At 48.9% G+C, this 23248-nt stretch overlaps 1 protein-coding gene across 12 annotated transcripts in view; it reads left to right on the plus strand.

Moving 5' to 3' along the window:
• Positions 1-23248, plus strand: part of ERC1 (ELKS/RAB6-interacting/CAST family member 1) — a 2439553-nt gene that overhangs the window by 1126488 nt on the left and 1289817 nt on the right. For all 12 annotated transcript variants that reach the window (XM_086952855.1, XM_086952857.1, XM_086952853.1 and 9 more), the window contains one exon: positions 1741-1881. In XM_086952855.1, the coding sequence (XP_086808981.1) occupies positions 1741-1881 (141 nt within the window). The remainder of the gene's footprint in view (positions 1-1740; positions 1882-23248) is intronic.

Raw genomic sequence — 23248 nt, forward strand, 5'->3', positions numbered from 1 at the left:
GTCAGAGGAGCTGCGGACATGGCGCGGGGGAGGAGCGGTGATGTCGGGAGCAGAGGACCGGCAGCGGAGGAGGAGCGGCGGACATGGCGCAGGGGAGGAGCGGTAGTGCGAGCGGACAGGCGGGAGCAGCGCCGGCGGAGGTAAGGGCACTCATGTAGGGGCAGGCGGGGGACGGGACGGGACAGGACGGGCCGGGCGGGGGACGGGGCGGGACGGGACAGGCGGGGGACGGGACGGGCCGGGGACGGGACGGGCGGGCGGCGGTCGGGGAAGCCTGAGGACAAGAAAGAGGAGGCAAACGGTGCACTACAGGAGGAAAAGGAGGAAAAAGTGACGTCTGCAGGTTACAAAAGCGGGGCGGGAGGGGGCCCTGAAGCCTAATTGCTCCCGGACAACGTCGGGACGGGCTGCTAGTATGCTAGTATATAATATATAATCTTCTGGTGAGGGAGGTTTGTTTGGACACAATTTGCGCTGGCCAGTAGCGCATCACAGGAGCCCCTGCCGCGCTTCAGGGTCCGGACTAGGCTGGCACGCCTCACGGCACTCTGTCTTTTCCTGTAAGGAATTTGTCCGGCACCCGCCCCTGCATTGAAAGAACTTGAGCAGTTGAGGTATTGTACCTCTGTCGTGGCAAACAGCTTTCCACTATTTAGCCCCTGAACATTGGACTTTCTACCGTGGGGGCTCTGGCAGTATAGAGGGGACCCGAGAAGGGGCTTTGCGACCACAGGACAGCGGAGTGTGTCATCGTGTCCTGTTACAACTTTGGGTTCCGCAGCAGTAAAACACAACATCAGCTCTCCCCATACTATCACCGACCGGTGTTGCTTATCATTTGGGCATTCTGGGAGTTGTAGTCGGACGATACACATACAAACTGTAACAAATGAACGCAATCAGGGAAGAGGGAGGAGCGGACCCATGCTGGACATTCAAAGGCAGCAGGAAATAACACACCGTGATTTCCACTTCACGTGTTGGGCCGCTGAGGAAGGCGGAAGCCGAAATGCATTTGCCGCCACTTGAGCTGTTTTGTGGACAATAAAGCTTTTCCAACCGGTCTCCTCTGGGTTCTTGCTTCTTCTGGTGAGGGAGGTTTGTTTGGATATATATATATATATATACATTTTCCACATAATCCATCATTTGCTGATTTTAATTTAAAAAATTGTCTCTCTTAAATGGATCAAAAGTTTAAAAAAAAATTGGTGGCCTCATATGTTTCCTGCGCAGTAGAAGGCCCTTTGCAAATGTTGATTAGTCATCTTTCAGTTGTTAATTGCTGCATTTGGTTGTTAAACAGGTACTAATGAGGTAAACTATTGTCTAGGCATTGTTACCATGAGTAGAAATGACGAAGTAATACTATCACAAAATATGCTGCATAATTTGGCTCTTCTTGCTGCATAATTTGGTCCCCCTCTTCTAAATAATTCCAGTGGCCGCCCTGAGAGATAAATATATAGATATAGATTTATGTATCAGTTTTTACTTTACAGAGCTGATAAAAATTAATGGGGAACACCAATTGCATGGGGCACACATTCGCGCGCACACACACACACACACACACACACACACACACACCCGCACACACACACACACACGCACTCTCACTTGTTTTCACTGTTTATTTTCTCAGCACTCTATTTACTTAACAACCTAGTTGACAAAATTCAAAGGAACCTATCGGGACATTACTCATTGTCTCTTTCTCTCTCTCTGTTTCTGATTTAGGCCTCTTTGTTAGATCTAAAGGAACATGCTTCTTCCTTAGCCTCTACTGGCCTAAAGAAGGATTCCAGGTTGAAGACATTAGAAATTGCTCTGGAACAGAGGAAGGAGGAGTGCCAAAAACTGGAATCACAGCTAAAAAAGGTAAAATAGTTTAATCACTTACTTTCTCATGCTGTGCCCTCTTAAACTTTCTACCAGCTGTTTAGTTTGTGACACTGCCTATATTTTCTTAAAGGTAAAGCATACTGTTTATTAAGAGAGAGAAGGGGATGACATGATTAATTTAAAGAGTTTGCGGTACATCTTTCCATATTGAACATGCATAAAGTAACCCAGATACATGGGAATAAGCAATAGATTGTCTAGCCCTGTTGCAACTAGGTTTTGTTTCTCCAGCAGACGTGGGTACATGTAAAGTCATGATAACTGTGCAGAGAACTTTTGCTTATTTGAAAGCGGTGCCAACAGAATAAGAGCCATATTAGTACAATACATTCAGGTATGGGTGTTGAATGTATGAGCAAGTATGGTTATTTGTTAGACTGACTACTCACAGGAGTAGCAGATCAGAGTTACCTTTGATGAATTTCAAATATATGAGGGAATCACTTAGCTTGAAGAGACAACAGCAAAATCCACTTGTATAATTGCATCATGGGTAACCTCAAGAACTTCCTATGCTTATGACCAATATTGCTCAGGGTCCACGTAATTTGGCCCCTTGATGCCCACCCTACTCAATGGGGTTAGCCTTCCAGCTGCTGTATTTGTTCCCCAACCCTGCTTTGATGTCATCTACTGAGCCTATCTTGCTGGAAATGTATTGGATGCCAGCTCTGGCCACAGCTTTGCTGGGCCTTAAACTGCAGCCTTTTTCCCCTTTCCTGTAGTTTCCTGCACCTGTTATGTTATAGTGACTTGTAAAGCATATGGCTACCATAGCTGGTTTCCCAGGGCTGGCCTCCTCATAAAACAAGAGTGCTCCATTTATTGACTGCCAGGTCATGAAATTATATCGACGCGTCCTCCTATGCAATGGAAACAGCCATGTCTTCAGTTTTGTCCGAAACACGGTGAACGAATTTCAAGCTCTCAGTGAAGGTGGGTGACCGTTCCACAAATCTGAAAGAGACACGTTAGTGATAGATTCCTTACCTTAGAATATCCCCAGGCGTAAGACTGGATCCGGAAACTTTTGCGTAGCAGTACCCTTGCGCGTCGGTGGGCGTCGTCTGCGGCTCCGCGTCCGTCGTCGTGGGCGCCGTGATGACGTCGTCGGAGTACTTAGACGCCGCCTCCGGGTGCTGACGTCAGTTCTTCTTTTTTCCGCGCCAGCCAGCGCAGATCAGGAAAGAGCAGTTCCCTAGTCACTTTTTGACTAAGTTTTGGTGATCTTTTGATCCATTTCGAAGTCTGTACGACTCAGACGGTGCCTGTAGGGATGCCCGGATTCAAGCATTGCGACGAGTGCGACCGTACCATGTCGGTCACGGATCCCCACCGCCTGTGCCTGACGTGTTTGGGCGTCGACCATGACGACGAGGCCTGCCCCGACTGTCGGGCCCTTTCGAGGAAGGCCAGGCGGGAGCCGTCCCGCAGGCGACTCGAACTCCGGCAGTCGGCCCCGCGCCGTGTGAGGTCCCGGTCCCACGGGAGGTCGAGGGACAGGTCACGGGGACGGAGCCGTCACAGCTCCGGGAGTCGGCACCACTCCTCCGGGTCCAAGTAGTCAGGTAAGAAGCATAAGAAGTCGAAGACACATCATCGCTCTTCTGACTCCCCCCGACGCTCGCGCGATGCGGCCGGGGGTTCGGGTGACACCGCCCACGCGGCTCCTCGGGAGTCGCGGGCGCCGCGTCCGGCCCAATACCCTCCGGTCCCTGGGCTGAACGCGACGCCGGAGGAGATTGAGCGGTCCCTTTCTCCTCCGACGGGTTCCGCGGCGCCTTCGGGCCCAGCGAACCCGTCTGGGGGCCCTAGTGGGTCGGGGGCTTCGACCCTGACGCCGTCGGGTGCTTCGGCCCCGACGCCGCCGACGCTTCAGGCCTGGTGCCGCAGGGCCCCACGATCCCGACACCGCCAGTGCCCTCGGGCCCAGCGCCGCAGGGTACAGCGGCCCCAGCGCCTTCGGCGCATTCGGCCCCGGCGCCGCAGGGCGCCACTGGACCTTCCTCGGGCGATGGATCGTCACTGGTGGACCTTACGACCCCCCCCCGGCGTCGGTCCGTGTGGTGTCCTCTCCGGCGCCGTCCCCGATGCCTCCTTTCATTCGGTTCCGACGTCGGGACGACGCCTATCGGCGCCGATCTCGACGCCGTTTGGAGATTTTAGCTTCTACGAACCAACCTCATACAATTACGACCCTGAATCTCAGGAGATGAGGGATGAGGAGGATTGGGAGGGGTCTGAGGACCCTCTGGCCAGGGAGTGCCAGTCTAACATGGACTGGGCAGGAGACCTTGGGGAGGCCAGTGGCCTGGACACCTCTCCAGACACTGGATTTGTCTCTCCTCCTACCGTGGCTTCGGAGGAGGGAGCTACCTATGGTGTGGTGTTGACGAGGGCTGCCAAGGCCTTGGGTCTTGAGCTCCCCATCGCGGCCGTGAGGACTAACCTCCTCACTGAGGTCTTTAAGCCGCAGTCATGCTCCATGGAGCCTCTGCTGCCGTTTAATGAGGCCTTGACTGACGTTCTTTTGGGCACTTGGTCCAGGCCCGCTACGGGTTCGCCTGTAGATAGGAACGTGGCCAGACGCCACCGCCCGGCTCCTGTCCTCCCACCCCACCCCCGAGAGTCTGGTCATCCAGGCCTCTAATTCCCAGACCGCATTCTCGACGGCTCCGCCGGACAGGGAATCCAAGAGGTACGAGAACTATGGCAAGATGATCTTCTCCTCCCTTAGTTTAGGACTGCGGTCTTCCAACACCGCATGCCTCTTGGGCCGCTACACCCACTCTCTGTGGGAGACGGTGGCGGAAGTGCTGCCAGAGTGCCCGTTGGAGGTACGGGCCAAACTCGGCCAGGCCCTGGTGGAGGGCCGGGACGCAGCCAAGTATTCAATCAGGTGTGGGCTGGATACTACTGACTCGCTGGGCAGAGCGATGGCTACGGCGGTGGTGGTACGACGCCACGCCTGGCTGAGATCCGCCAATTTTTCGGCAGACGTCCAAAACACCCTTATGGACATGCCGTCGATGGCCGTCGCCTCTTTGGCGACAAGGCAGACCACGCGCTTGAGCGCTTTAAGGACTCCAGGGCTACGGCCAAGTCCTTGGGCCTCTCGGCCCGCGCCAGCAAACGGGTGCCTTTCGCTCCTTTCGTGGCCAAGGAAGGGGCGTCCCCACACGCGCCGCCAGCCACTCGCCGCAAACTGTCGTCCTGCGCGGCGGCGGCCGTGGAAACCGCCGTGGAGGCGGTCGGGGAAACAGGCGGAGTCAGTCCACACCGGCCCCCGCGGCATCCACCTCTAAACCCTCCTAGTCCGTGCTTTTCGGCCCATGTGACGCCAGTGGGAGGCAGGGTTCGCCATCACCACTCTCACTGGCGCACTGTCACTTCGGATAGGTGGGTGCTGCAGATCGTCCGAAGGGGCTACTCCCTCCCCTTCGAGACGACCCCTCAAGCCATGCCACCGCAACACCACCGCGTATCGGGGGATCACTTGCGGCTCCTGCATGAGGAAGTTTCGTCCTCTTGGCCAAGGGGGCCATCGAGCGCGTTCCTGGGCCAGAAGTAGGACGTGGTTGCTACTCCCACTACTTCCTGGTACCCAAGAAGGGCAAAGGGGGCCTACGCCCTATCTTGGATCTGAGGAACGTCAACGGCTTCCTCCGGAAGGAGAAGTTCAAAATGCTGACACTGGCTCAGGTCTTGGCTGCCCTAGACCCAGGACACTAGATGGTAGCGTTGGACTTGCAGGACGCGTATTTCCACATCCCCGTCCTGCCGGCCCACCGGCGTTACCTGCGGTTCACGGTGGGGCCACGAGCACTTTCAGTTTACCGTGCTCCCCTTCGGCCTTACCAGCGCCCCACGGGTGTTCACGAAGGTGATGGCGGTGGTCGCAGCTCATCTGCGCAGGTTAGGGGTTTCAGTCTTCCCCTACCTAGACGACTGGTTGTTGAAGGCGGGCTCGCCCCAAACAGTCGTCAGCCACCTCCAGACTGCGGCGGATCTCCTGCACCAGCTGGGATTTTCCATCAATGTCCCGAAGTCACACCTGTGCCCCTCTCAGAAGCTCCTTTTCATCGGAGCGGTTCTCGACTTGGCGCAGTTTCGGGTTTACCCGCCCGAACAGCGGGTTCGGGATATACGGGCTCTGATTCCGGTCTTCGGGCCGTTATCCCGAGTTTCGGTCAGGTTGACGCTGCGGCTTCTGGGGCGATGGCCTCCTGCATCCTTCTGGTGCATCACGCACGGTCGCGGATGCGAGCTCTGCAGTGGGACCTGAAGTTTCAGTGGGCCAGCATCAGGGCAACCTGTCCGACCATGTCCTGATCTCAGAGGGCACTGCGAGACAGCTGCAGTGGTGGCTCACGGACCGCGATTGGGTCAACGGCAGATCACTCTTCCTTCCCCAACCGGAGCACGTAGTTGTGGCCTCCAGGGTTGGGGAGGGCACTTGGGAGAGGCGGAGATCAGAGGACTCTGGTCTCCGGCGGAGTCCCGGCTCCATATCAATCTGTTGGAGCTGCGGGCGATTCGTCTGGCACTGAAGGCATTCCTCCCGTCTGTCCGAGGGAGTGCAGTTAACAGACAACACCACCGCCATGTGGTACTGCAACAAACAGGGAGGAGTGGGGTCGTGGACCCTTTGCCAGGAGGCTCTGCGTCTCTGGCAATGGCTGGAACATCAGGGCGTGACTCTGGTGGTTCAACACCTGGCAGGTTCTCTGAACGCCAGGGCGGACGAACTCAGCCGTCGGTGCTCGATGGATCACGAATGACGTCTGAACTCAGACGTGGCGCAAGCCCTCTTTTTGCGATGGGGAGAGCCTTGGTTAGATCTATTCGCCACCGAAGAGAACGCGCAATGTCATCAGTTCTGCGCGTTGGAATTTCCAAGGCGGCACTCGCTCGGAAACGCTTTTCGTCGCGAGTGGAGCTGCGGTCTGTTGTACGCCTTTCCGCCTATACCACTTCTGCCCAGAGTGCTGAAGAAGATCAAGCACGACCGGGCACAAGTCATCCTTGTGGCTCCGGACTGGGCACGAAGGTACTGGTATCCCGAGCTACTCAGTATGTCAGTCAATCCCCCGGTTCGTCTGCCTCTTCAGGAGGACCTTCTGTCGCAGCAGCAGGGGACGGTCCTCCACCCGAACCTGTCCAGTCTCCACCTCCATGCTTGGAGATTGAGCGGCGACAGTTGAGGCCATTTGACTTGCCTCCTGAAGTTTGCAACATCATTCTGCAGCCAGGCGTCCTTCCACAAAGTCGGTATACGCCTGCAGGTGGAACAGATTTGTGGCATGGTGCACAGCAAAGGCTGTGGATCCCCTCATTGCCCCTCTCTCTGAGGTTCTCCTCTTTCTTCCCTCTCTCTTGCCCAGCAGAGCTCTGCTCTGGGCACTGTCAAGGGCTATCTTTCAGCCTTTCTGAGGCTGCCTGACCAACCTTCTTTGTTCAAGTCCCCTATCGTTAATCGATTCCTGAAGGGCATCACTCATACCTTTCCTCCTGTTCCCTTCGTGATGCCTCAGTGGGACTTGAACCTGGTTCTAACGTTTCTGATGTGCGCTCCCTTTGAGCCACTTCACAACTGTCCTCTTCGCCTTATTTCTTTGAAGACTGCCTTCCTGGTAGCCATCACCTCTGCCAGGAGAGTGAGTGAGCTCCAGGCTTTGTCTTGTGAGCCTCCTTTCCTTTCAGTCCATCCGGACAAGGTTGTATTACGGACAAGGCCCTCCTTCCTTCCCAAGGTTGTCACGGCCTTCCACATTGGGCAATCCATCACGTTACTCACCTTCTTTCCGCCTCCGCATCCCTCCAGAGAGGAGGAGAGGCTCCACCATCTGGACCCAAAACGTGCGCTCTCATTTTATCTGAATCGCACACAACAGTTCCGGGTGGATGATCAACTCTTTGTTGGGTACGCGGGCGCTAAGAAAGGGAAAGCGGTGCACAAGCGGACCATCTCCAGGTGGATTATCTTGTCCACCCAGGCGTGTTACTCTTTGGCTAAGAAGGAACCCCCTGTTGGGCTGAGGGCTCATTCCACTCGAGCCATGGCCACTACTACTGCCCTGGGCCGAGGTGTGCCCTTGCAGGACATTTGCCAGGCAGCTACGTGGGCCTCGCTGCACACGTTTGCAAGACACTATTGCCTGGACAGTCAAGTCCGGAGGGACGGCTACTTTGGCCGTTCCGTCCTCCAGGACTTTCTGGTGTGATTATTGGTTCGCAGACCCACCACCACGGGGATGGTATTGCTGGGGTATCTATTCTAAGGTAAGAAATCTATCACTAACGTGTCTCTTTCAGATGCACAAGTTACTACTTGTGTAACGATATATCTGTAAGAGACATTAATTAGTGATAGATTCCTTACCGACCCACCCATCCTCCCCGTTCTGCGAACCGATATCTAGGGTTAAGGTCATCCCCTTTCAGGGCCCTAGTTTCTTGGCACCAGTGTTGGTTTTTGTCATGGCTCTGCGCTTCTGGCGCGGAAAAGCTGTGGCTAAGAACTGACGTCAGCACGCGGAGGCGGCGTCTAAGTACTCCGACGACGTCGTCACGGCACCCGCGACGCCGACGACGGACGCGGAGCCGCAGACGACGCCTACCGACGCGCATGGGTACTGCTACGCAAAAGTTCCGGATCCAGTCTGACGCCTGTGGATATTCTAAGGTAAGGAATCTATCACTAACTAATGTCTCTTACAGATCTATCGTTACACAAGTAGTAACTTGTGCTTTAGAGCCAAGATAGGCAAAAGACCGACTGCTGTGTCAGGGGGTGCTGATCCTGAGAATCACTGCCATGTCTAAATGGCTTGAGCGCGGTTAGAACTTATTTGGACACCAAAGAACTTTATGTACATTGGCCATGTATTAGCAAGGCACTTATGCATATAGCAATAGGTCTTAAATTGGATCCACTGCTCTATAGGCAGCCAGTGCAAGGTACAGAACAAGCTGGCTGTAGAAGTGTGCCCAGGTGGACAAAAAAGCAGACGGGCTGCCACATTTTGAATGACGTGAAATAGTTTGAGCACAAAGTTAGCCACATCCAGATATAGAATGTTTCCGTAGCCCATTGTGGATATCTCCAAGGTCTGCACTACCATTCGTTGAGCCAGTGCTGATAGACATGCCAACTTTTTCTTTAACCATTTAAGGATACTTGTGCATGTGGCCACTACTTTATTCATCTGGATATTTGTGGATACCTTATTGTCTATCCATACTCCCAGACTTTTGACTACCTACATTGGAGAGGGGGTCGAGGCCAAAGATGGGGACCCCAAAGATGTGGATGGTTACCTGCTTGCAGACTTCTGTTTTGGTCCCGTTAAGTTTCAGCAAATTGATGTTCATACAAGCTGAAACTTGGGCCAAGCAGGTGCTGAGGGCTTTCACATTTCAGTTGTCTTTCAGTAGATAAAGACACCACAATTTGCATGTCATCGGTATTTGAAAAATGTGTCAACCCATAGGACTCCACAATATCAGCCAGAGAGGCCTGACCTATACATTAACAGGAGACGACTTAGGTTGGAGCCCTGAGGCACCCTCAAAGGTGACAGATGGGATATCGACCTCTATAGATGTGAATGCATATTGAAAGTGCGATTATACAGGAAGGATCTCAAGCATTGCTGTGCTCTGCACTCCCATTCTTTCCGGACACAGCAGAGTGGAATGATTCACTGTGTCCACTGCAGCACTGAGATCTAATAAAATTGGTCTAATTGACCACACAGATATTCCATGACACCAAGAAGATTGGATTCAGTGATATAGCCTGCTCTGAATGCGATGCATGCAAAATACCATTCTGCTCCCCATCGGATGTGAGTTGCAGATTTACATGCCTTTTCAGCACCTGGGCTAGTAGACAAAAGAGAAATTGACCTGTAATTTGACAATGAAAGAGGGTCAAGGTTAGGCTCTTATTTTTTGTATTTTTTTATAACCAGCATTCTGAAAAGCCCGACACAGGGAAGAAACATAGTGTAAACTGGCCTTGATTCAACAATTAAAAAGCATGCACGATATTAAATAAAACCCTCACATTTCTCTTTACCCAAGGAAATAGCCAGCCTTACACATTTTCATCTAAGCGTCAATTCCGAGCATAGCCCTCCCAAGTTATCTTGAATCTACGAAGCGCACCTGCCCTTTTTGCTTATGCCTCTTCAAATTGGTAGGTTCGGGCTAACTTGGAAAGCCATTGTCCCATTGTAGGCACCTTCTGAGACCTCCAGTTTTGCAACACCAGAGATCTGTCTAGTGCTATAGCAGCAAAAACTAAATATTGCCTTACTTTGACAGCTGACTAGTTGCCTGACAAAAAACAAAAATGGCCAGCGGTGATTAGGGCAAAATAGCCATAGACATACAATCACTAATGTACCTAAACACCTCTTCCAAGAAATGTTGTAGTGTATGATGTAAATAGTATGTGTGCCCAATTGCCTGCCCCAGCCAGATTGCATCTAAAACATTTTTTCGGAAGTGCTGGAAAACCCATTTGTGTAGTCTGAGGGGTGTATGATACACCAACCACATTAAAAGAAAGCACAACCTCCTAAAATTTGCCGCCCTCAATGCCTTATTCCCAAATTCGCAAACTTGTTGCCATTCCTTTAAATTAAACCAGCAGTTGGTTTCCTGCCAATTTTTGAAAGCATTGCCTTAATGAGATTCTGGTCCGTACCCTGTCGTAATAAATGATAGCAATTACTGCTACCACGTAAATTCAACTCAAGGGCTGCTTTTAGAATTATTCTTTCCTTCTCGTTGATTATTTTATACTTATTCGTGAGAAAACAAATTATCTGTCTAAAACTTAACCAAATAACGCCCCTCTGGGGTACACAATGCGAATGCCTCCCACGAAATCAGATTGGTGCCAGTGTAGAAATCTCCCAGTTTACAAAATCCTAGCCTATTATAGGCCTGCAGTAGCTTTTGTGAAACCTGCAGACACCAAAATTCACAGCCTTTAAGGGGAGTAAATGCATGGCATAATGGAATGTTGTTAGCTTTATGGAACCGTTGTTAGCAATTGTATACACAACCATATACCTTATTTTTTTAGGTAGCTTCGCTGTACGCAGAAGTGCTGGTAGCTTAATTGCAATTTCTATTAGCATCAGATTTTTAAAAAAGTTGTCAAATTTCGAAGCAGAATCCGACAGCTGCGTTAATAAACTAATCAGCGCAGCTTGATAGTAGGTATATAGGTGAGGTATTGCTAGTCCTCCCTGCTCCACGTCTAGTTGAAGAATAGATAGCTTGGTCCGGGGCTTTTATTTTGCCCATATAAACTCCCGTAAAATGTTGTCTACTTTATTAAAATAAGAAATCTGTATTTTTGAAGGAAGATTTAGAAACCGGAATATCAGCAGCGGAAGGATTGACATTTTCACTAAAGAAACTCTGCCTACTATTGTCAGAGGTAAAAGCGACCATTTTTCTAAATTATTTTTAATTTTATTGAGTGTTTTTATTTAGTTTAAATGAAACAGTTGAGACATCTGCTGTGAAATATAGGCCCAGATATCGAATAGGTCAGAATGGCAGAACTTTTAGCCCTTCAGGAAGATTGGCTTCTAGTGAATTGAATAAGAGAAGCTCCGTTTTGGACTGATTGACCCTATATTCTCCTAATTCTGTAAATGCTTGAGTTTCCCCGGCGCCAACTGGATATTTGCCTTCTCTGGGTTCAAATATAAAATCAGATCAGCAAAGAGCTTAATGTTTGTCATTCCTGGTAGGGGAGCCAAGATTGACGTGTTATCTTGGATCTTTGTTGCCAGTGGCTCGATAAAAAGCAACAATAAAAGGGGGGAAAGGGGACAGCCCTGCGTGGTCCCCCGTCTGATCAGTGCTTTGCCCGCCTGCTCTGCGTTTATGATTATTTTCGCAGTTGCCCCAATATAGATTCTCCTTAGCATAGCTATCAGCTGGGATGGAAAGCCAAACTTCTGAAGAATAAAAAAAGGGCCTGCTAATCCACAAAATCAAATGCCTTTTCCGCATCCATCATTAAAATAGCTGCACTGTCCTTCCTGGCCGAGAAATAGTCAATAGCTTGAATCAAATAAAAAGTATTTGCCGCCATTGATCTGCCAGGTAAACACCCTGTTTGGTCCAAATGTATCACGTGTTGCCCACATCCTTAGATCCTCTTCACCCAAATTTTCATAAAAAGCTTGTAGTCCACGTTCAATAGACTTAATGTACGATAGGAACTTGGTTCCCTATCCTTCTTCAGGATAGTGATCACGACTGCTTCCTTAAATCTATCAGGGACCGGCAAGCCATCCGTAATCAGATTATACAAAGACACTAACATGGGGGAAAGTTCCTCAATGAACACCTTATAAATCTCGTTTTTGTATCCCGTCATTACCACTTGCCTTCGCACTAGCCATTTCTTTTATAGTATCCCTGAGTTCTGTGGATGTGATCAGTTCGGCCAGAAATGTATACTCATCCTCAGTAACCATAGGTAGCTGTACTGAGCGGGAATAGTTCTCAAGGGCCTGGGTGCTAACTAGCTGAGTCATCGCATCTATCTTCTCAAAATGTGACATGAAGATCTCAGCAATTCTGTCTTTGTTGGTAATCAGATTGGTGATACTGGGGTCCCTTATTTGTGAAATTAGTTTCCTCCTCTGTTGCGTTTTCGTTGACCAGGCTAAGAATTTGCCTATGTGTTGACTTTCTCCGTACACAATCTGTTTGAATGCATTACTTCCCAAGATCTCTTCCCGTGTAATAATAATTTTTAATTGCTCCTTTTCCATTGTTAAATCCTGCTGCGGAATTTCTTCCCCAGAGTTTCCTGAGGGCTTAGACAGAAGTTCTGACCTTGCTTGATCCACAGCATTCTGAAGTCCCTGGATCTTCAGCTGTCTAGTTTTATAAAGATTTACCCTGTATGCAATCACCCTACCCCGAAATGTGGCCTTACAAGCTTTCTATACCATAAAACCCGATGCTGAATTAATATTTTCCTCATGAAACCATTGTATGAAGTCACGAGTGATCCAGTTGTGATCTGCGAGCAGTGCTTTATCAAAATACCATCTACTGTTATTTTTTGGGGGGGAGGGGAAATATATAAACAGAGAGACTAATGAATGATCTGAAAATGAATTAGAAAAAATAGTGGACTTGCCTCTCTCCAATTCTTTATCTATCAAAACAACAGTCTAGCTGTCTTTGGTTTTAGTTGTTTTTTACCCTTATTCGAAGTATCCAGACCCAGGTCTTGGATACAATTAAAATCGTCTCCCATTAGTATATTACCCTGGGCATTTATTAGATGATCCTAAATCTTATTCAGAGGCCCAGTATCATACAAAATCGGCCCATGGTAAGTCAGCAGCACAATTATCTGAAACCTCAGTCCAGATCCACCTTGCACCTACATCTTAAATCGTTTTTCTAAGCTCCCAATCTAGAGCGGAAGAGAGTAGGCTAGCCACCCTGAACCGCAGAATGTGATGAGGCAAAGTATTGAATGTACATATTTCTTGGGGAGTGTAAAATTAGGGGAATTAGATTTCAGGTGGGTTTCTTGAAGAAAGATCACCTGCGGGGAAAAAGAGGCCATCCAATTTAACATTGCTCCTCTTTTCTGTGCATTAAAAAAAACATTTACATTACATATAATTACTTTTATTGGTTGAGACATCCCTCAAATTAGCACGTGGCACCTTGACACAACCCGCACAAACACATTATGCTCTCTCCTTTGCCATACTTCCTTTAGCAAAATCACTCTTATTAGAATTGCCTATCTTCGCTTAGCGGCATAGAATCCCCCACATCTTATATTACATCTTACCCCACATCCCTGACTTGATTCTTATTCTCACTGTTTACTTGCCTGCTACTATTGCACCCATGTTTTTTAGGCTTCAACCAGCAACCCCACCACCCTTGCCCTCACCAAACTACCTGAGGAAGGAGGTAGCCCTAACCTCGCCTCCTCAGTCCCCCCCATTGTACAAGGACGCCTTGACTTGGCGCCTGGTCGCGCGTCTATCCTCCCTCCCCGCCTCAGTGACATATAGCATATACATTTTACTTTCTAGCTCCAGGGGTAGCTCTTAGAGTATCCCCTTCTTAAAGTGCATGAAATGTTATCCTTCTCAAAAAACGTAAAGTACTTGAGCTTTAAATATATGTATGAGCCCACTTGCGCTGGTTCTGCTGGCAATAGTCTATAATACTTTAAAACTAGGAATTCACACAACTACCAGTCTTAGTCAGGAAAGAAAAAGTAGGGGTCAGCTTTGCGGTGTTCCATTACTTTTCAGAAATCAATTACTGCAAGCTTGTCCCTCCTGTTGCTACAAACTGCCATCTCTCCATGAAACTAAATTGCCATAGTGAAAGTGACCACTGTACATAAAGTGCAAATACAATAGGGTTACCCCATAGGATAAAGGGAATCCTTAAGACATAGGGAGGTAGTTGTAGCAGCATATACATGACCCCGGTAGAAGTGAGCAAAATATGATCGTAAAGTGCACAGAGTTAAAGTGAACAAGTGCGTAAAGTGCCTAAAGTGCTGACCCCAAACTATGGGAAATATCTCAAGTTAGCATTACTATCTATAATTCCAGAGTTCCGAGGTCGTGAGGGTCATGCTCTGCTCAGATAGTGACCCTTTCCCTATATGCCACTAGTAGCTTGAGTAATCGTTTGCTCTTTTCTGGAGTAAGCTCAAGAACTACTACAGAGGTGGAACTTTCCTTTCCATAAATCTTTCAACTTGGACTACTGGGTGATAGTGACCTGTGCTCCTGCATTCTTAAATTGACCCATCATGCCCACAAAGTCCCTCCGACTGTTTGCTGCAGATGCGGACATATCAGAAAACACTCACTTTGGCTCCATCTGGTAGAACAATGTCTCTTTTTTGCATTGTTTTGGTTAGGTTAGTCTCTCCAATCCAGTTATCTGAGAAATTGACGATCATTGACCTAGGAAACTTGGCCCCCGGAGGTCTCTGGAAGGGGACTCTGTGGGCCCTCCTTATAGTATGGTCCTCCGGTGCTTTATCAAGTATGTGGTCCCTGATCAATGACTCTATATAGACTACCGGATTGCACTGGCCATTTAGACGTTCATTAGCCTCCGGTATCCCTGTGAAACGCAGGTTTGATAGTCTTGCATAGTTTTCCATGTCCTTCAACTTTAACTGTGAGGCCTGTAGCTTTTTCTGGAGAGAAGCAATATCTGAGTCATATACCAAGGAGTGGTCTTCGATATCTGATACACAGTGTTTCAGTTCTTTAAAACGCTCTGGTATTTGCTGTACTATAGACTCAATTTTATCTAATATCTGATGTAGTAGAGAGAGTTCCTGGGCCTGTGAGGATCTGCAATTGCGTATTTCTCCCAAGATAGTTTCAAAAAGCTTATGCATTTGATCGGTCAAGCCCATCAGAGGTTGGGGCATGATAATACTTCCTCCACTAGCAGCTACAGTACGCTTGCATCCCTCTGCTGAATAGGTGGATCCGTCTCACTGGCCCAAGATTTCAGCTGGAGACCGTTGGATACTGAGGGAGGGAAAAGCCCAAGGTCACCTGTTGTCACTGGCTCCTAAATAGGAGCATTCCCACTTTCCCCCAAAGCAGCCTTGGGGTTGTTCTCTTGTGGAGCCTGCCCGTCATGATCCGTAGTACTGGCAAAAACCGTACCCAGGGTGAATTGAGCTGTCCTGCCAGCGGATACCTAATCTGCAAAGGGCAGTTTGGTGGCTACCTGTGTTACCTTATGATTTTTTTAAAATAGAGGGTAGTCTTTCGAAGGGTTGACAGACACTGTTGTTGCACTCTTCATCTCAGTTGCTGCCCCTATAGCATTTTGTGAAGCCGGGGCCTTGCTCCCCCCACCATTAATCTCTCAGATCATGTTAACGAGTCGTGGAGTTTCGATACCTAATATCCTGCCTGGGACCGTAGCCTCTTCTCCACCAGTGCCCCTGCCATTGATGGTGCTGGCGACAATTTCTGCTGAGGACCCTGGGGAGGCTGGGACATTCCTGGTGGGGGGGGGGGGGGGGTTTGGAGGAGATGTGGAACACCTGAAAGTGCCAAATTGCTCGTAATGTTCATTGCTTTGCCCTTTTTCTGTATGGCTCTTCCTTTCTTAGCCGCCAATAGATGTGCTTGCTCTGCTTTTCTCTTTGTTTTTTGAGTGCGTGCTGGCGGGATAGGGACCTCAGCTGTAGCTCTTACTCCCAGTCCTCTCAAAACCATCTGCGAAACATATACGAGGCTACATATAGGAGGCTCCCGCCCAACACAGCAGCACCTGGTTACCTTGCGTGCCCCAGTACATTGTGCCTGCTGTGTCTTCCTCATTCCTCATGGGATCTGTGGCTCAACAAAAGGCCTCAATCTTCAGGGTCCTTCACCCTCAGCCAACATGCGGGACTCTACTTGGTGGCGCATTAGCAGTTCGTGGTTCCCACCATTGACTGCTGCTGGCTTCCGCGCTGCTACGGCACTGGGGACTTCATTGCGGTCTGCAGCCCACTACACAGCTTCCCGGCTCCTCATACAGATTGTGCTTTTAAAGAAGCGGTCTAACTCGGGCCCTCTTCCATGGTAAAGGCACCCTACCTTCATCTAGGAAAATATTAAGAAGCTGGCGTGAATTGCATCCTAGTGAACCTGGCCAATTTACTCAATATCGATTGAGGGGGCAGGCATGGATCAATAGGAGAGCCAAACCTAATGGGTGACAACAAGAAGATGAATGAAGACACCTCTAGAGGGGCAAAAGCGATCAGTTCACCTGGTCCATGTGAAAATTGTTCATGTACTTAGGCACTAGATGTATCAGAAAAGGTAGCTTAAATCTCCTCTATTTTCTTTAAGAAAAAGTTAGCAATGTCGTCACATTGAACTTGTGTAAGAAGAGTAGTGGAAGCTGTAGGATTCTGATCAGACAAATTCTATAAAATTCTAAAGAGTTTTTGGGCTATTGTTCGCTACAGAGATTTCATTCAAGTAGTAATGAGCTCTAAATTGCAGCAATTTTGTTTTTTTGTTAGTACACATAATTTGTGGATATTACAGAGTTGATGGTGGCCTGTAGGGGCTTCACTCTGGTTTCCTCTGGAACGCCTGCAGGCCTCAAGCATGTGGGAGATTTTATCCCCAGCACCAGTCTACCTTGCTACCTTGCTCACCCTCTTTCTGATACTTTTAGAGGATGCGCCGAGTTCCCTGTCACCCCCGCCACCCCCCTCGCCACCACCCGCACTGCTAACCCTCTTCGCTCCCTGCCAAAGGCCTTACTGATTTCTTTAGCACCAATTTCGGATCTGTTATGAAGTGTAGCAAATATTTTGAAGACTGGAGGAGCTGTTTGACTCTGGCTTCAACCCCATTCAGATGTCGAACATTATGTATCACATCCTTAAAGACATATCACAACCTTTCCATAGGACCAAAATTTCAAATTATTACTGTTTGGATCTGAGACCGCATTAGGACTCCTCTGTCCTGTGACAAAAACCTATCACTTAAAATAGAGCATAATCTGGCTGCTTTCAGATTAAAATAGATAATATGTGACAACACTATACTAGGTCATCATGTAGATGACCTCCTACCTAATCTTTGAGAAAGCCCAGGCCTGTAGGAAAAATAGGGGCGAAACATGTGTTAGCTATAGATGGTGACTAATGATGATCAACAGGAATAAATGTCAAATACACACACTAGGAACTGCAGCATTCATTTATTTATTGAATATGCTCTGCTACTTTATATTTATGAAAAGTGATGTCCTTTTATAGTGGGTGGAGATATTCCAAACTTTTTGAGAAGCACAGCGATGATAACATCAGTGAAGCAGGTTACCTATTTAGTCCTCCCACCCTCCTCCAGGACTTGTGCAGGTGACTAGCTGGCCCTGCATAACATCCCGTGAACACTGGTGATCTAGATAGCTGCCTGGAGGTGGATCAGGGGTGTCCTTTGAGACATTGCCTTTAGGAAGCTGCCTGATTTGTGGTTGTTTTTTCGTAAGGCCGCAGAGGTCTTTGAGTTGCCTTTGCCTGTGGAAGAGAAAAAGACTAAGCTCCTTGCATGTGTTTTGCATCCTCATCCGTTGCTGGAGCTTCTAATGGTTTAGGCTTCTTTTTGCTCTAGGCAGAACCCTGACTCTTCTTCTTCAACTTCTGCTTTCTAAGAGGATTGAGGCAGTGGGGAAGAAAATATCTTTTTGGGCAGCAATATTCTGCTGAGTTGTTACTCCTATCCCATTCCCGCGCTGCTTTTGCAAGATCGTGTCAACGGCCACCATTACCCATTTGCAGCTGCAGTGTTTCACTGACAGGCTCTGATCACACGCTTTATGAGGCGCACCACTTTGTCCATGACCTGCCTCACCCCTCTCATTGTGCACTTTTTTCTCCACATCCAAGTTCCTTGCCAGGGTCTCCTCTGGCCCCAGACTCCATATGAGTGCTGGAGTTGGAAGTCCGGCACTACCGCTGATGAATTTCGAGTTTTTTACCGGCTTTAAGGAGAGCTGACAGGGAAGCTCCAGCCACTTTTTTGTCCAAATTAGCAGAAACTTCGGGGTTCGCAGTTCGACCAAAGGCCTCCCCTTGGAAAATTTTAAGGAAATGCTTTCCTATTTTAACTCCAAAGTTCTGATAATGGGCTAGTAGTTTCGGCCCAGAAAGATTTGAATTTGCCAAATCCATCGCTGACAAATAGGAAGTTTCCGCGATAACTTGTTCCCTGATATGGTTAAGTTTCTCCTCTTCACACTTAACCACATCTCATCTTAGTTTCCTGTTGCAATTAGAGGGGAAAACCTCCTTAGTAATTAGCTCGAGCACAGCCTGGAGAAAAGCCATTTAACAACTGTGTTCCGTGGCGGACAAAAAAGGCCCAGTTGTCCATAATCAGAACTGCAACTCCTTGCCGGCCCCGCTGCGCGGGTCCCGCGTCGCTGCTTGTCTCTGCCCGGACCAACCGAAGACTGCAGGGACCGCCGTGGGGTAATCAAAGCACCTGCAGGGCTGCGAGGGGTGTATTGAGGGACTCCATTTCCCAGGAGTCCCTGCTACCTGAGCCTTAACACCTGGCCCGCTCTCCCTGAGTGCTCCGCCCCCACCTGCGGTATAAATCACCGAGCGCCACAAGCATCTCTGGGACGCTTTCTTTGTACTTGCTGGGACACAGCCTGACCGAATCTCTGCTGTTTCCAGAACTGCAACTCCTTGCCGGACCCGCTGTGCGGGTCCCGCGTCGCTGCTTGTCTCTGCCCGGACCAACCGAAGACTGCAGGGACCGCCGTGGGGTAATCAAAGCACTTGCAGGGCTGCGAGCCTTAACACCTGGCCCGCTCTCCCGGAGTGCTCCGCCCCCACTTCCCCTTCCTACTTAATTGGCTCCACCTCCCGCTGCGCGGGACGTAGCCCGGGGCTAAGCCTGGGCAAAGGGCGGGCCCTCTGTGGCCCTCCGAGGCCTGTAGAGTCTGGTCTGGGCCGGAACACTTGGCTTTGTCAATTCCATCTTTTTGCGTAGCTATTGGGGCCCGCTATTACTGCGAGTGTTTTACCTTTTCTTGCTGCATTTGTTTTGTATTTTGATAGCGGGTCCCTTGATTTGAGCATTGTTAGTTAGTTAGGCCCAAACCCATACTACAGGAATGTGTACCCGTGAAACACGTAGTAAGACCGCGGCTGGTGCCTCTAAATTGACGGGCACTTTAGATCACTTTATTGTACGCACTAATTCATTAATTGACGAAGGCATCGCCCTTATGGAGAGAAGGGTGCCCCAGAACCTCGCACATGCGAGAAGGTCTTCCTTGAGTATTATAGCCTCTGCACGTACGCCACTAAAAATCCACCCAACCCTTGAACTAAATCCAATCGTTTCATCCCCTATTTGCCATTTTACTAATAGTAGCCAGCCTGCCCCGTTAGAATCCCCCACCCTGATCCACCCCCCCCCCTTAGCTCTTCCTACACCATCTGTGATTCCCCAGGCAGTTATTGACCGCCAGGAAGAGATATCTAATCTTAGGGGCGTTAGGGAGGGTGCTATCCCCAAATGTTCTAAACCATCTAGTAAGGGAAGTAGTGATTGTATAGAGGTTGATGATGGAGTGGGAGGTCCTATAGATATTGGCAGCAACACCAGTGGCAATATGGAGGGAAGGGTTAGTATGGTGAACCCAGGTAACAGTGTAGCGAGAGTAGCGGTGACTCATGTGCTCCATCCCCCCCCCTTGATGGGTCTTCCTGACAATTCAGTTTCCAACACCAGTCTTGCGAGTCTCCTTGAGACAAGCAGCCTGGATGAAACCACGGAGGGATTGGAAGACAGAAATGGCATATTCATGAGTTCCTTATCCAATCTTATTAAATCTTTACTCACACCCTTGGAGACTAGATTACAGGGGATTGAACAGCAGCTCTAGGCTATACACTTGGAGTTAAAAAACCACCCAAAAGTCCCTGTCCAAAAAGCCTCGAGTACTCCAGTACTGTCCAATACCAAACCACGGCACCCTCTAAACAGCTAACAGGGAAAAATGTGACCACCAAATCACTTCCATCTAAAACCCCCACTCCGAAGACTACCAATAACTGTGCAGCCAAACTGCCACCCAATGCCGCCAGTAAATCCCAGACTTCTGAAGGACCCCCCATCCCGGTGCCTAAACCACCAACTCCTCCACCTGTGAAATTTAAGGTACGCCGCAATATTAATTTACCACATGACGCATGCCCCTATGCAATAGTGTTAACAGGCGTTCCTGAGCTTGCCCCCACAACAACTGAATCCTTTTGGGCTCTCAAAAATAAAGTCTGCCACTGGTTAGACCAAAATCATCCACAACCACCAAATATTCACAGTAACTTACTTATGGTAGAGAGAGCCCCCTGGGTAGGCGAGAACAAAAAAAACATTGTCACAAACTGTGTTGTTGTGACATTTGAGGACTCGTGTTCAGTGGAACATATAATTGCAGGGCCCCCATGTAACATTAACTCTTCAGTTTCAGCCAAACCTCTATCCTATTTCTATATGGTTTCAGACTATCGCAGTAATAGGTGGAGCTGGCTGAGCGGCTCCAACCACACGGGAAGAGGAACAAGAGGGGAACCTTGGCTGGACCATAACTTAAATCAGTGGAATGGTAGTAATACCGGAGGGTGGAATTTAATGCAGCCTATAATGGATAGCCGTTCCCATGGCATCAACCAGCAAAACGGGGCATGGTCTGGGCAATATCACAATAATACTAGCAAGTGGGATGGTGGCGACAATGGAGGGTGGAGCAGTCCAGAGACGAACCGGCAGGCCAATGTATGGGGCAAACCATTTTAATGGAACATGGTCAGGACAACAGCGTAACCTTCCTCCTATACCTTGTTTTAATCGTTATAGTGGGTTGGAATCAGTTGACTGACTCCTAGCTTTTTCACCGGGGAAAGTAGCACTGAGGGAAGTGCTAGATCCATCAGGGACTGATGTATGTATGTCTAGAGAGGCTCAAGTATACCCGAAAACCTGTAGCCCTAGGCTTAGTAAAGAGATAGATGGCCCTCCACTCCTAACTGCACTGGATAAAGAAGTACTGAGGGAAATGATAGACCCGTCGGAGGTTGAAGTTGGTAGTGTTAGGGAGGGCGAGCCATAGTCTGAACCTTGAGGACTTAGCTTCACTGAAGAGGAACCCGGTCCTACTCATTTATTTACTGCACCGACTGTAGACGGCACTCTTATTAATATCCTTTCCTGGAACATAGCAGGGCTTAAGAAAAACCTTGCAATTCCAGATTGGAACGAATTTAGCGATCCTTTCCATATATGTATGTTCCAGGAAACTTGGTGTCTGTCCCCGCAATATAAAAATGGATATTCTACCTATTATGTTCCGGTAGTTTCCTCAGGAAAAGGTCGCCCGTCTGGTGGCCTCCTCATATGGGTGAAAGTTAATTTAAACTATGTTGTCACCATGCACAGTGTCCCCTCAAATGACATCTTGCATATTTCAGTGAAAAGCCCCCATGGGGGCAAAATACAAATTTTTTGTATTTATGCAAGAGGGGCACAGGGTTGCCAAGTTTCACAAACAATCGAGCTGTTGGATTCCAAGTTATTAGAACTGCCACCTGGATCTAAAATCCTGGTAGGGGGTGATTTTAACTGTACATTCGAACCCCTGGATGATGAGGACATATTGGGTTGGAGCTCGGAGGACTGGAGGCATTCTATACCCCCTTTAGATCTTGCTCCCATTAAGAAATGGTACCCCAGAGCAATACAGTTGAATGCCCTGGCCCTAGACCATAATCTACGAGCTCTTAATGGGCGGACCATTTCTCATCGCAATGGGGCGATGACCTATAATAGGTTAGGCTCCCCATCGCAAATTGATTATATTTTTTTAGACGTCCAATCCTGAGCCAACCTTGTAGATATGGAGATCAAGCAGTCCTCAGACAGTGACCATAACCCTCTGTGTATGGGAATTAATTGGGCCAATGGGTTAAGTGAGAGTGCAGGACCGAAGCTGATCACTAAGGAGGTTTTCCCCTCTAATTGCAACAGGAAACTAAGATGAGATGTGGTTAAGTGTGAAGAGGAGAAACTTAACCATATCAGGGAACTAGTTATCGCGGAAACTTCCTATTTGTCAGCGATGGATTTGGCAAATTCAAATCTTTCTGGGCCGAAACTACTAGCCCATTATCAGAACTTTGTAGTTAAAATAGGAAAGCATTTCCTTAAAATTTCCAAGGGGAGGCCTTTGGTCGAGCTGCGAACCCCGAAGACTAATCTTTGGTACACAGCAGACTGCAGGAAAAACAGGAAGGCTATTGCCCTAGCAGTAAAACTAAAAGACCCCAGAGCAGTGAGACTGGCCAGGTGGGATTATCGCAAAACCATCACCCTAGCTAAAAAGAACTGGGAGGAGGACCACTGGCAGCAGCTTAAAATCGCGGCATGTGAAAAGAATTCAGTTACCTCTGGAAATTAATATTTTAGACCGTAGAGGAGTTGGTCCCATTTTAAACCACACAAGTGAACAGCAATGGCATGCCCATTTTTTAAAACTATATTGTGACGATGAGGCTTAAGTTCATCCAATACCATTAGCTTCGTCCCACTTAAGAATAGATTCACCCACCGAGGCAATCCCATATACTGCGCGAGAGGTCCGAGATGCCATCTCCAAAATCCTTCCTGGTAAAGCAGCCGGTCCAGATGGCTTGCCTGGAGATTTGTTATCCCACGATCCCTTAATATGGGCAGACTTTATAGCAAGC

This window comes from Lissotriton vulgaris, chromosome 1_2 (assembly GCF_964263255.1).
Source record: "Lissotriton vulgaris chromosome 1_2, aLisVul1.2, whole genome shotgun sequence".
NCBI lineage: Eukaryota > Metazoa > Chordata > Amphibia > Caudata > Salamandridae > Lissotriton > Lissotriton vulgaris.